Raw genomic sequence first — 14,005 nt, forward strand, 5'->3', positions numbered from 1 at the left:
TATCATATGCATAGTCACTTTAACTATACATACATTCATGTACATACTACCTCAATTGGGCCGATCAACCAGTGCTCCCGCACATTGGCTAACCGGGCTATCTGCATTGTGTCCCACCAACCCCTCTTTTACGCTACTGCTACTCTCTGTTCATCATATATGCATAGTCACTTCAACCATATCTACCTACTACCTCAATCAGCCTGACTAACCAGTGTCTGTATGTAGCCTCACTACTGTATATAGCCTGTCTTTTTTACGGTTGTTGTATTTCCTTACTTACCTATTGTTCACCTTTTTTGCACTATTGGTTGGAGCCTGTAAGTAAGCATTTCACTGTAAGGTCTACTACAGCTGTTGTATTTGGTGCACGTGACAAAAACTTTGATTTGATTTGTAATTATTCAATCGAGAGTATTACAAAAAATACATTTACATTTCATGGTCATGTGAAAACATAAGAAATATCTCTACACGTATAAAATCCCTGAATTTTCAGATTAACTCACAAAAAAAAGAAGATAATTGTTTTAATGTCCCTTTTCAATACATTTGGAATAGGAGGCACGGTCTAAGGACTGCACCGCACAGATCTGAGTCAGCTTGCAGGCCCCATCACACACAATGGTATCATCATAGCTCACCATAAAATGGCTAAAATACTTTTGAAATGCTTTGCTTTGCTGCATTTCAAAACTCAAGACAAGTTTAAACAGGCTGTGTGGTTGAATGTCCTTTAATCCAAACGCTTCAGTCATTACATATTCAAGTTTCCAGTCAGATCTTTTTTCTTGGTTGGCTTCGGTGAGATTCAAGTAGTACTGCCAAATATCCTTCAGAGAGAGAAAGACTATTTCAAAACCATGAAAAGCCATGTAAAACCCCCACTCTGAGAAAGTACCTTGATTTGAAGTAGTGATGTGTAACAGCACCATTAATCATGAAGGAACATCATTGCTGTGGGTCTAGGGGCTGGTTAAGCTGTTGAGAGCTAATTTACCTAAATGACGTTGATCTGAATGGTCCCAATTTTAATAAGTTTAGTCAAGATGTTTCTGACTCTTATTTTCCGCCTGGCCTTTTCTTAACAGATTACCCCAGAAAGTAGAGCTACTAGATATTTAAGGGCTATGCCCTCCCCAATGTTGACAGTGGAGCTTACTGCAGTACTAACATGTTCTAGCTCTAAGGGGGATACTGAAATCACCTGTAAGCTACTCTGAGCTCTATGTTGTATAAGCGAGAATCACATGGGGATTTCTGTACTTTGATAAACCAAGACAAGGACAGATCAGTGCAGACCTTAATGATAAGAGGGAAAATGAAAATGCAGAACTGAAATCGGCCTCTGCGTGGGAATGATGAAATAGTTCTGGCTACCTACATCCCCTTGAGAGTTAATAAGGTTAGACATGAGGATGATAATACATTATATCAATGGATATTTCCAAACATGTTCAAATGAAAGGGGCCTGTCCAAAACCACTGGATAATGGTGGTTGTACTTACCAGCAGCCTGTAGTCCTGCGGGTCATAGTGGTACATGCGGAAGGCTGGGTTGTTGGAGTATGGCTCTTCTGCACTCTTGATTGGAGTAACAGCCGGTGTGACAAACAGGGAATTAACCGGTTCCCCTTCAAAGCAAACAAATGAGGATGATTTGGGTAAATAAATAAATGGCTAAAAGCATTCATTCCTCAGTTCCTCCTCCATTGAGTTAAACTAGTTAAGACAAACATGTACTTTCGTGGCCGTGGGGATTCTAGCCAACACTGGCAGTCATTGTAACACTGAACCCATAGGAGATGAAAGGTGGATTTGAATTGTCTGATTAACTTGAGGCAGTGTTGAACATGATCTAAATGCGTCATTATATCTGGAAAGGTACAAAAGATTACTCAGTGTATGATGCCTCGTTCACACCCTGATGTGTTTGTCTGGCTACCAATCCACATCGCTCCGGCCAAACGCCACGCCCATTAACATTTCTTCTCTAGAATGATTCTAAATTTGTTCTCCTCCTTGATGACTTCTCGAATGCGAACACATTCAAGCCGATCTGATTGGTCCCAGAAACCGATGGGTTGGGCCCAGGGCTGGAGCCAGGATCCGAGTTATACTGAGGTCAAAAATGCTATGGAGAACAGCAAAAACAAGTAAAAATGACCCCAGCCATTAACCCATTAGAGGCTGTAGCTTCATTCACCTCAGTTAATCTACACACACATAGCCTATAAGCTATACAATTAGCCGCTACACATTAACTCAGAACCAGGATTAAAACCTAGCATTTAAAACGTACAGAGGGATCTGTAAGAGAAAAAATATTTTATTAACAAAAAGGTATACAAATCCACGTGTAACTTTTTTATTGTTGCAGTTTTATAGCCAATTTTCTGAAATTCTACACATTTTGCCATGGGGTAGAGAGAAGTTTTAAAAGCTAATTCCCTGCAATTCTACAAATTTGGCCATGATTTATGCCATGTTAATATGATATCGGAGTGAGTGTGACTATCAAAATCAATAGGGGCCACCTGAAAGCAAGGTAATTGGAGGTAATTCGGCCATGAATACTACAAAATAAGAGAGCTAGCTAGACTAATTTAACAAATCTAAAAATGTTTTCGAAATTGCACCTTGTGAATTCCACTATTTTAACTTTCAACAGTGTTTATTTTGATTGGTTAGAGATGATCCAATCGCTGATAACTTGTTTTGTACAATGCCCCTCAATTTGATGTCAGCAGAAAGGATTTCTATGATGGCAGTCTCAGACTGAATGCATGTTGTGATAGAGCAGTGGAATTAAATTCAGTATGAGTCGTCAGGCAACTGATATGTAGGATGGAGATGTAATAATTTGATCTCAGATAATACAAAATAATGTTCAAACCTCATCCTGACCCAGTCAGTAATCCCTTGATGACAGTAACACAGAGCTTTGACACTAGCCAGTGACTCACCTTGTTGGTCCTGCAAGACCATTATGCTGTCTCTGTGAGTGTGGCCATAGAAATGCCCTGAGATGATGTCACTGTAGTCACGAAAGATCTTCACAAGTCTCTCATTGTAGGCTTCTCTGACGGCGGTGGTGTTCCTGGCAAAGGGCAAGTAACCCACTGGAACATGAGCAATTACAATGACCTACAGAGGGACGACAAGAGGAACAGCATGTTAAGGCACCAGAAGAGAAAAATATTGCTTTTAAAAAGATATAATCAGTCTTCCATGTTATTTGCTGTATATTATCCTGTCTTCCGTATAAGGCTGCTTAGGATCCATGCAGGACTATTCAGAAGCCATCCTCACCTGGATAGACAGAGATATTCCTTCTACAGAGTAATGTAGCGATGACCTATTTACCTTCTCCCTGCTCTGAGCAGATGCTTCCAGGGTGTCCTGCAGCCACCGGAACTGTCCAGCCGGGTCACTCATATTCACTGTCACTTTATTAGGGCTATAGTATAGGATAGTGTTCAGGCTTATCAGTCGCAGCTTGGGCTGTACCATCTGAGAGTAAAATCCACCTTCACAAATTCAGGATCAAGTAAGGTTATTGTATCAAGTTATTGTGAGTTCTGAAAGGGTTATCAATATGTACATGTGTATGTAGATTAAAAACAATGCAAAAAGCAAATGCATAGTAATACCAGGCACCAAGAGGCCTGATCAGCAGGCCTAACACTAGTTCCCATGTTCTAAACACAATCAGCTTACCTTCTCTGAGAGTTACAAGGGCTTCTGGCTTTAACCAAGGCTCCCACAGTTTGGCTGCAGCCTGGTAAATATCATTAGTGGATGTCGGAAGTTGATCCTGAAAAGAATGACCACTGTGTCATGGAAATAGAGTAGGCATATAGACTGACAAAAATGAAACAAACATTCTGATGAGAGAAAATGACAAACTGCTGTGCTCATCTTTCATTTATGCAAAAAATTCCTTTATTTCCAAAAACATTCATCTTTCAGATGTACAGACTCAATCTCTGGTTTGACCCAGAGTCTACCACAATCGGCATTTGGCCAGATGACTATACATCACAGGTACTTCTCCACCAAATCACCTCCCCATAAGTGGAATACTGTAAATAAAATACCTGTGGCCAGTAGTCATGATTCCCAAGGGCGGGGTACACTAGCATGTCTGGAAAGAACTCCCTGATGGTTTGAGTCATGTTGCTGATGACTTGGATTACCACGTCTGTGGACAGCTCCCCTGGAGGGACATGTGGAGGGCTGTCTCTGGGGGGGGGGGGTAAGCCCGTTTTAATAACTTATTAGAGCCCAGGACATAATTTATAAGGTAAAACAAATATGTGCTCATGTATTACCCCTAAATCCTTGTAATCCAGGGGTTGGCTTTTTAAACACACATTTTAATATAGGTGCAGTGACAGGGGCCTTTCACCAAAGCATATTAATTCAGCTTAACACACATTATACATGCCAATACAATGTCAGGCTTAACTGATTAACTGGAGATTTATGAGTTGGAATGACAAAGCACCATACACATGCAGTACATAACCCTTCATGTGATGTATAATTCATATTTTCAGGCATTAGCTTAGCATTTACTTCATGTTTAATAGTCTTCCGTATGCATCGCTCTTCACTCTATTCATACTGTATGCACACCTATCTGATGCTGAGTCGTCCTTCCCCCCCACTGGTTGCACGTTGGCTTTAATGACTTTATAGCACTTGATTTTCATATCAGCAGAAAGTCTTGTATTGAAGATTTATGGTTTATTTGGCTGCATGTGCAAATTACTTATTTTATTTTGGATAGCGACGCACTGAGCTGATTCAAGACCAGTGGCGTAATGTAAGGTCCAAGCATATTTTACACATTTTCCATGAGGCTGAGAGAAAATTGTGCTGTTTTAGAGCTCATTTTCTGCTATTCTATACATTTCGCCATGAGGCTGAGATTTTTTTCTCCAGTTTTAAAGCTAATTTCCTGTAGTCCCCCCTCCAAAAAAAATCATGGCTTATGACGTGTTCATATTCTATCGTGGGCCCGCCTTACGTATACTGCGGCAGTGTGTGCTACACCAATGTTCCAGCTGAATGACTATACAATGGCTGCCCAATACCAGTCCTGGAGGGCCAAAACACTTCTGGTTTTTGTTTCTACCTGGTAGTTAATTGCACTCCCATGGTGTCCCCGTTTGGAAGGAGAGGCCGCCCAGGACCAGAATTGGGCAGCCCTGCTATACAGACATTGATTACGTTTAACTTAACTCCAAAAGATCACTGATTTGTTGCTTATGTTACAACAATTCCATCTGTGACAAGATCATTTTTTGTTATCCAATGAAAGGAAAGAGGAAGCTATTTACTATTGTTTTTTTTTTAACCCTCTCAAACTGTACTTCTGCAATGTTGTTGTATGTGAAATAGGGATACGAATCCACAGGCACACTACATATGGCTCTTCATAACATATAAAGTTACAAACCCTGTCCAGATCATAAACTCCGGCTGTGGGGCCACTTGTTTCATGTGCTGAAAGGCTGACAGGATGAGCTGGTAGGGAGAATCACACATGAAATCTCCAAACAGACCAGGGTTTGAGGCTGGGACACCCTTAGAGGAGAAACACACTTTGGTGTGGTCATCAGTCACATGGTACGTGGGGTCCAAATGCAGATCAGAGATGTGCCAGAATCTCCCTGAAATTGAAATATTATTGGGCATGTTATATCAATCTACTTTATAACTTGTAGGGGATGATGTAAATCATGCTAGTCACATCAAATGACCAGGACGTATGAACTCTAGGTAACTATTTATTTTTTCCCCAGAAAATATGTAATTTTAGTAGGTTGGGTTATAAAACTTTTCTGAAATAAAACCTGGTTTAAACGTTAAACACAAGAATACACGGGCATGTAATACAACACAAACAGCAAACACCAGCATGCGCTTTCATTTTCTAAGCAATTTTTTTTTGACAACTCAACATAATCCACGGGTGCAATCAACGCTATAAACAACTTACCTATGCTTGTCAGGTGAATGCTATTTACAGGTGAAAGTGGCGCCGCGTAAATCAGCAGCACGTTGGACAGCAGCCCAAATAGAAGATTGGACACGACCCCCATATTGTCACATTAAACAAACAAAAAACAGTGAGACAAATTGCAGTTGTTTGGATATATCATTGACGTTTTCTCAGCTGATTCAAACGGGAAGTACGGCGCTCATGTGACTGCTTTGTCCAGGTCTGAAACGAACAGTACGGTCACGTGATAAATTCCAAAGCGAGTCAAGAGAGCACGTGGGGGGAATTCTGACCCGAGTTAAACGCGCGTAAATTGAACGCAATTCCCTTTTTGTGCACTTCTCTCTACTCCTATTCTGACCATGAATTTTAACATGAGAATAGCATGCCATTCACCTGCTACTCGTAGCGGGTGGAGATCATAGAAATGGAGGTGTGGTGGAGGTGTGTCTACAGATATGTTGTATTCTGACTTGATTTATTTCTATCATAATTCCACTATCTTTATGTGAGATGAAACGTTCAATAAGGTCTAGCAAACTGTTGGTTGCAAGTGGAACAACATATTTCTTTTTTCCAATGAAATAACACCATTATCCATGTACTGTAATTTACAAATTGAGAAGAGCTATTGATAGAGCTAGGTACAATACCCTTATCCAAAACCTTTGGATAAGGGTATTGTAAATATAAATTACAATTGTTTTAGATACATTTTACCTTATGATCACTGAAGACAAATGTGAAACCAGAAAAAATGGCAGCAAACTGAAGAATATCAATAGTCTATCCCCTTAGCGTTAGTTTCCCTATGTTTTGCATCATTACATTACATCGTTGGTTTGCCTTTCTTTCCTCTGTGTGGTTGTTTCTAAGGATCAAAATCAAATTTCATTTATCACATGCTCCGAATACAACAGGCGTATGCTTGGCTGGGGAGGGGTCTTTGGCCTGGTTTGCTAACTACCTCTCTCAAAGAGTGAAGTGTATAAAGTCAGAACATCTGCTGTCTCAGCCACTGCCTGTCACCAAGGGTGTACAACAAAGCTCGATCCTAGGCCCCACACTCTTGTCAGTTTACATCAACAACATAGCTCAGGAAGTAGGAAGCTCTCTCCCCCATTGTGGATGATACAGCCTTATACTCCACTGACCCCTCCCCGGATTTTGTGTTAAACACTCTACAACAAAACTTTCTTAGTGTCCAACAATCTATCTCTGCCCCTTAACCTTGTTCCGAACACCTCCAAAACAATGAGGTCACCTCATAGAAGTACTTGGGAGTATGGCTAGACGGTGCACTGTCCTTCTCTCAGCACATATCAAAGCTGTAGGTTAAATTTAAATCTAGAATTTATTTCCTCTATTGTAATCGCTCCTTTTTCACCCCAGCTACCAAACTAACCCTGATTTATATGACCATTCTACCCATGCTAGATTACGGAGATGTAATTTATAGATCGGCAGGTAAGAGTGCTCGAGCGGCTAGACGTCCTTTACCAGTCGGCCATCAGATTTGCCACCAATGCTCCTTATAGGACAGACCATTGCTCTCTATACTCTTCTGTAAACTGGTCATCTCTGTATACCCATCACAAGACCCACTGGTTAATGCTTATTTATAAAACCCTCTTAGGCCTCACTCCCCCCTATCTGAGATATCTACTGCAGCCCTCATCCTCCACATTCAACACCCATTCTGTTAAAGGTCCCCAAAGCACACACATCCCTGTTCACTGCAGCTAGCGACTGGAACGAGCTGCAACAAATACTCAAACTGGACAGTTGAGTGAGTCAGAAGCAGGTGAAACGTTTTAATTAAACAACAAAACAAAGAACACAACATTAACATAAGGTAGACCGCCGATACACAAGAACAATACCAACTGGTGAGTGAACATGGGAGAATGGAAATTGTGAAAGTAATGGAGTCCAGACGTGAATCATAAAGATTTACAGGTGCGCGTAATGAGTGCCAGGTGTGCGTAATGATGAATCCCAGGACCGGTGGTTAGTACTCTGGACGTTGTACGCCGGAGGGGAGGAGCAGGAGCAGACTTGACAGTACCCTGTTTTGTGTTGCCACCATGTTGTGCTTCTGCCATGTTGTGTTGCTACCATGTTGTTGTGATGTTGTGTTGTTATCATGCTTTTTATGTAGTGTTGTGTTGTCTCTTCGTAATGTGTGTTTTGTCCTATATTTTTATTGAATTTATTTTAAATTTTGAATCCCAGCCTCCTGTCCCCGCAGGAGGCCTTTTGCCTTTTGGTAGGCCGTCATTGAAAATAAGAATTTGTTCTTAACTGACTTGCCTAGTCAAATAAAGATTAAATAAACATTTTAAAAACAGTACTGAGTCCAAGAGGTAAAGAGTGGCAGACAGGCTCGATGTCAGGGCAGGCAGAAGGGTCAGGCAGGTGAGTACGGAGTCCAGAAAAAACAGGCAAGGGTCAAAACTGAGAAGACTAGAAAAAGAAAACCTGTCAACCACCATCAGGATGGTGGTGTTGCCATTTGACGGAGGAGGCCCAGTGACGAAATCTAGGGAAATATGGGACCAGGGGCGATGAGGAACAAGAAATGGCTGAAGGAGACCAGACGGAGCTTGCCGTGGAGTCTTGCTTTGAGCACACACCATGCATGCAGCGACAAAGGCCGAGACATTAGGAGCCATGGTTGGCCACCAGAAGCGCTGTTGGAGGAAAGCCAGGGTACGACGAGCACCAGGGTGACAGGTAAGCCTGGAGGAATGAGCACATTCCAGGACTTGGGACCAAACCGAATCAGGAGCGAACAGCCAGGTTAGCCAGGCCTTCCCCAGGGTTCGTCTGGTAACATTGTGCTTTGCGAACCAGAGACTCAATACCCCAGACAACCGCAGCTGCCAAACATGAGGCAGGGAGAATGGTCTCTGATTCCGAGGGTGTGGCAGCGGAACTGCACAGGCGGGAAAGGGTGTCCGGATTCACATTTTTGGACCCTGGGCGGTAGGAGATGGTGAAATTAAACCTAGTCAAAGACAGAGCCCACCGGGCCTGCCTAGAGTTAAGGCGCTTAGCTGTGCGGAGATATTCCAAATTCTTGTGGTCGGTCCAAACCAAAAATGGATGCTCCGCCCCTTCCAGCAAATGCCTTCACTCCTCCAGGGCCATCTTTACTGTTAGGAATTCCCAGTTGCCAATGTCATAGTTCCTCTCCGCTGAGTTGAGACGACGGGACATGAAGGCACAGGGATGAAGCTTATGGTCCTAGACAGATCTCTGGGAAAGAATGGACCCTACTCCCACGTCGGAAGCGTCAACCTCCACCACAAACTGACGAGTCGGATTTGGATGGATGAGGATGGGGGCAGTGGTTGCTTCAAATCCCAAAAAGCCTTGTTTGCTGCTGGTGACCATGTGAACGGTACCTTGGGAGAGGTGAGTGAAGAGGGGGCCATCACCAGGTTGCTGTAGCCCCGAATGAAATGGAGGTAAAAATGAACAAACCCCAAAAACTGCTGTAGCTGCACCCTGGATGTGGGTTGGGGCCAATCCACCACCGCTCTCACTTTTTCCAGATACATCTGAACATTCCCTTCAGAGATGATGTATCCCAGAAAAGTGATTGTGGAACGGTGGAACTCTCACTTCTCCATTTTAACAGAATGCACTGAAGAACTTGTCAAAGAGAACGTGTTCCTGGGCAGAACGGGAGAAAACTAGAATGTCATCGAAGTATACAAAAACAAACTGATTCAACATGTCCTGGAGCACATCGTGGAACACAGCAGGAGCGTTAGTGAGTCCAAACGGCATGACCAGGTACTTATAGTGTCCACTTGCTGTATTGAAAGCAGTCTTCCACTTGTCTCCTTCGCGTATCCGAACAAGGTCGTATGCATTCTGGAGGTCCAGTTTAGAAAAGATGGTTGCCCCCTGGAGAGGTTTGAAAGCGGAGGAGAGGAGTGGTACCGGTTCTTGATCGTGATGTCATTGAGACCCCGGTGATCAATACATGGACACAGGCTCTTGTCCTTCTTTCCCACAAAGAAGAACCTTGCGCCGGGAGGAGAGGCCAAAGGGCGAATACTTACAGCCGCCAGAAATGTATCAATGTACTCCTCCATGGCCTTGGTCTCAGAGCCAGACAGGGAATAAATCCGGACTCAAGGCGGTGTGGTGCCCAAATCACAGGGATGTGAGGAGACTCAATGAGAAGCAGCTGTATTGACTTGCTGTGATTACCAGATATCCACAGAGTCATGGGAACAGTGCTGTGAGTGACTCTGCCAATGGAACAGCCGTCCAGTGCTCTGGCATCCATGGTAATGGAAATGGGTTGAGTGGGAATACCTAGTTCAGATACCAGGGTAGCGTCATTAAACTTTCATCAGCCCCAGAGTCAATGAGCAAGCGAAAAGACTTTGACTGGTCTCCCCACTGCAGAATAACAGCAAAAGGGGTACAGGTAATAGGAATTAGGGAATTCCCAGTGTGACTCACTAGAGTATTTATACCTGCTAATGATCTAGGTCTCCTCACTGGACAGGTAGCAATGAAATGCCCTGCAGCACCGCAATACAGACAACTGTTGGAGCTTAGCCTATGTGAACGTTCCCTAGGTGATAATCTAGCTCTTCCCAGTTCCATAGGTTCTGGTGTCACCTGTCGTCGATGATTCTCGGGGGAGCTCGGGTGGCTTCGGGTCCTCTCGAAGGTGTGCAAGCCACTGCGGATGAACGAGTGTGCCCGAGACCAGACCTCCTCTCACTCCTGCATTCCCTTAGGCATCCATCAATTCTAATGGTGGGGGCGATGAGGGAGTCGAGGTCCACCGGTACTTCCCGAGCAGCTAGCTCATCTTTTACCACCTCAGATAATCCGTGAAGAAAAGTATTGAAAAGAGACTCTGGATTCCAGGCACTCTCGGCGGCCAACGTGCGAAAATCAACCGTGTAGTCTGCCACACTATGGGAGTCTTGATGTAATTCAAGAAGTTTACTGGCCGCCTCTCTCCCCGATGCCGGAGAATCGAATACCTTCCTCACTTCTGCCATGAAATCCTCCAGATGACAACCAATGGCGGATTGTTACTCCCAAACTACCGTAGCCCAGGAAAGAGCCCTTCCCGACATTAGCGTAATAACATATGCTATCTTAGATCGGTCTGAAGGAAGATGGCTGTAGCTCAAAAATGAGAGAGCACTGAGACAGAAAACCCCAGATGATACCAGGATTCCCAGAATATCGCTCCGGAGGAGGTAAACGGGGTTCTCCGGGAGCCGGGGTAACTCCCTGATTTGCTCCATAATCTCCTTAAACCCTTGCTCGTGTCGTTCCGTCAAGGAACGGAGCCCATCCAGATGGTCCTGTAACAGCTCCTCATAGTGGCTCCTTGCAGGGAGACAGCGTGGCGGAGCTGGTCCAAGTCTGCTGGGTCTGTCATGGCCAGTTCGTACTATAAGGACACAAGGCAAGACCCAGATGCAGACACAGGAGGCAGATGGTTAGAGTCTTTGTTGTTTAGTTACAATCCAAAAAGAGTAGACAAGAGAATGGTCGTGGACAGGAAAAAGGTCAAAACCAGTACTGAGTACAAGAGGTAAAGCTTGGCAGACAGACTCAATGTCAGGGCAGGCAGAAGGGTCAGGCACGCGGGAACGGAGTCCAGAAAAAACAGGTAAGGTTCAAAACCCGGGAAGACTAGAAAAAGAGAATAGAAAACAGGAGCACAGGAAAAACATGCTGGTTGACTTGAAAACATACAACACAAACTGGCACAGAGAGACGGGAAACACAGGGATAAATACACTGGGGAAAACAAGCGACACCTGGAGGGGTTGGCGACGATAACAAGAACAGGTGAAACACATCAGAGCGTGACAATAACTTACTGTGAAATGCTTACTTTCAATGCAATTTTAAGAAAATAGAGTTAAGAAAATCTTTAATAAATAAACTAAAGTTTTAAAAAAAAACATAAAATAACAACAATGAGGCTATATGCAGGGGTACCGGTACCGAGTCAATGTGCGGGGGTTCAGGTTAGTCGAGGTAGTTTGTACATGTAGGCAGGGGTAAAGTGACTATGCATAGATAATAAACAGCGAGTAGCAGCAGTGTAAAAACAAATGGTGGGGGGTTCAATGCAAATAGTCCGGGTGGCTATTTGATTCATTGTTCAGCAGGCTTGGGGATAGAAGCTGTTAAGGAGCCTTTTGGACCTAGACTTGGCATTCTTGTATCGCTTGCCGTGCGGTAGCAGAGAGAACAGTCTATGACTTGGGTGACTGAAGTCTTTGACAATTTTTTGTGCCTTCCTCTGACATCGCCTAGTAGATAGGTCCTGGATGGTAGCAAGCTTGGCCCAGTGATGTACTGGGCTGTACACACCACCCTCTGTATCGTCTTATGGTCAAATGCTGAGCAGCTGCCAAACCAGGCGGTGATGCGACCACCAGGCGGTGATGCGACCAAACCAGGCGGTGATGCGACCATGCTCTCGATAGTGCAGCTGTAAAATGCTAGCAATAGTGTATTAGGCTAACGTATTATAAGTTGTGTAATAATTTGGGACATGTTGTCTATTTGAATCATTATGGAACACAGACCATACATAGCAGTTTAAACCAAGTGCACGGGTTCATGACAACTAGCACCATATGTCAAGTGTGAAAGTATGTCTATGTGTGAGTGTGTGGCGTGTGTGTGTGTGTGTGTGTGTGTGTGTGTGTGTGTGTGTGTGTGTGTGTGTGTGTGTGTAATATTTTTGAGTGTGTGGGTAGAGTCTAGTGAGTGTAAATAGAGCCAGTGCAAGGGTGTTAGTGAAAAACAATTAAGATAAATAAATAAATAATGAAGGGGGTCAATGTAAATTGTCCTGGTAACCATTTAACTAACTGTTTCATAGTTTTGATGTCTTCACTGTTATTCCACAATGTAGAAAATAGTAATGAGTAGGTGTGTTCAAACCTTTGACTGGTACTTTATATATATTGTGCATAAAGGCTCTCCAAACCTGTTTAATGTTTTAATGTTTTTCAAATACTTTCCTAATCCTAAATACTATACAATATCAGAGTATTTTCTTACCTACCAATTGGTGCTGAAAATGAGATATATGCCTGTATTTGTGGCTTTCTTTCATTTGATCCCTAATATTCTGAACATTCTCTCCATATATTCTAGTGAGTCTGTCAAAAAAAAAATCTAATTAAATGTACACCAAATTTAAAGGGACGATCTTACATAAATGTACTGAAAATGCTATTAAATTAAAACTCCATGAGAAAGTCTGTTGACCAGCAAGTGGGAGGTTGAATTCCATTTATTCAGCGCATGCAATGGAACTACACCTGCAAAGCCAGTAAAGCACCTGCATAGGAAGTGCATAAGAAAAGCATACGTAGGAAAGAATTGGGCCCATAGAGAGCAATGGTATTAGAGTATTTTTACGGGCACAAACTCCATGGCTCGTTGGCCAAAGCCTATGGAGAAATTAATGGAGTTTTTGTAGGATTTTTGTATAAACGCAGAAAATAAGCTCTGCGGTAAACACAGGCTTAGCCAGGGGATCTTATAAGTTAATTTTATAAGTTCATCTTCATCAGCTGACGTCCCTTTTTGTCAATTGTGAGGCATTTATGTCATTAAAAAAAGCACACAAAGCACATAAAGGATTCCTACTTCATAACGGTCATGTTAACTGATTGATATTATCTCACAGAACAAAACGCATAAGATCTCCTAAACAAACCTGTTAAACTCAGACCTTATTTCCTGTGTTTATCGCAAAAACCTATTATTTCACATTTATTTTCTCTATAGGAATCTCTGAACGAAACAGAAGTAAATCATTTGCGTTTTTTAGGATTACGAGCTGGCGAGCTCTATTGATTTCGCCGGCGCAGCACTGCAAAATAATATTTGGTGCACGCAGACACAGCCGCACAGACAAATGCCCCTTCGCAACAGTTTTACAACATAGTCTTCCTAGGCATGTGAGCTTGA

The 14,005-nt window shown here is 43.0% G+C and overlaps 1 protein-coding gene across 1 annotated transcript; it reads right to left on the bottom strand.

Moving 5' to 3' along the window:
- Positions 1–330: 330 nt before the first annotated feature.
- On the bottom strand, positions 331–6,267 carry LOC112250133 (sphingomyelin phosphodiesterase acid like 3A). Its single transcript, XM_024420020.2, has 8 exons — positions 6,011–6,267; positions 5,468–5,681; positions 4,101–4,245; positions 3,721–3,817; positions 3,367–3,530; positions 2,967–3,147; positions 1,510–1,634; positions 331–833 (listed from the first exon to the last, which is right to left on the bottom strand). Exons 1-8 carry the CDS (start codon positions 6,111–6,113, stop codon positions 531–533), a joined length of 1,332 nt encoding a protein of 443 aa, XP_024275788.1. The 5' UTR covers positions 6,114–6,267; the 3' UTR covers positions 331–530.
- Between the last annotated feature and the right edge of the window lie 7,738 nt (positions 6,268–14,005).

The sequence above is a fragment of the Oncorhynchus tshawytscha genome, linkage group LG05 (genome assembly GCF_018296145.1).
Source record: "Oncorhynchus tshawytscha isolate Ot180627B linkage group LG05, Otsh_v2.0, whole genome shotgun sequence".
Classification (NCBI taxonomy): domain Eukaryota; kingdom Metazoa; phylum Chordata; class Actinopteri; order Salmoniformes; family Salmonidae; genus Oncorhynchus; species Oncorhynchus tshawytscha.

Bases quoted from the DNA above. Each gene is read 5' to 3' on its own strand.
- LOC112250133 (XM_024420020.2), bottom strand. From the start codon at position 6,113: ATGGGGGTCGTGTCCAATCTTCTATTTGGGCTGCTGTCCAACGTGCTG. The intron at 3,531-3,720 runs GTAAGCTGATTG...GAATTTGTGAAG, and splicing joins CCTTGTAACTCTCAGAGAAG to GTGGATTTTACTCTCAGATG. The intron at 3,148-3,366 runs GTAAATAGGTCA...GTCCCTCTGTAG, and splicing joins CTGCTCAGAGCAGGGAGAAG to GTCATTGTAATTGCTCATGT.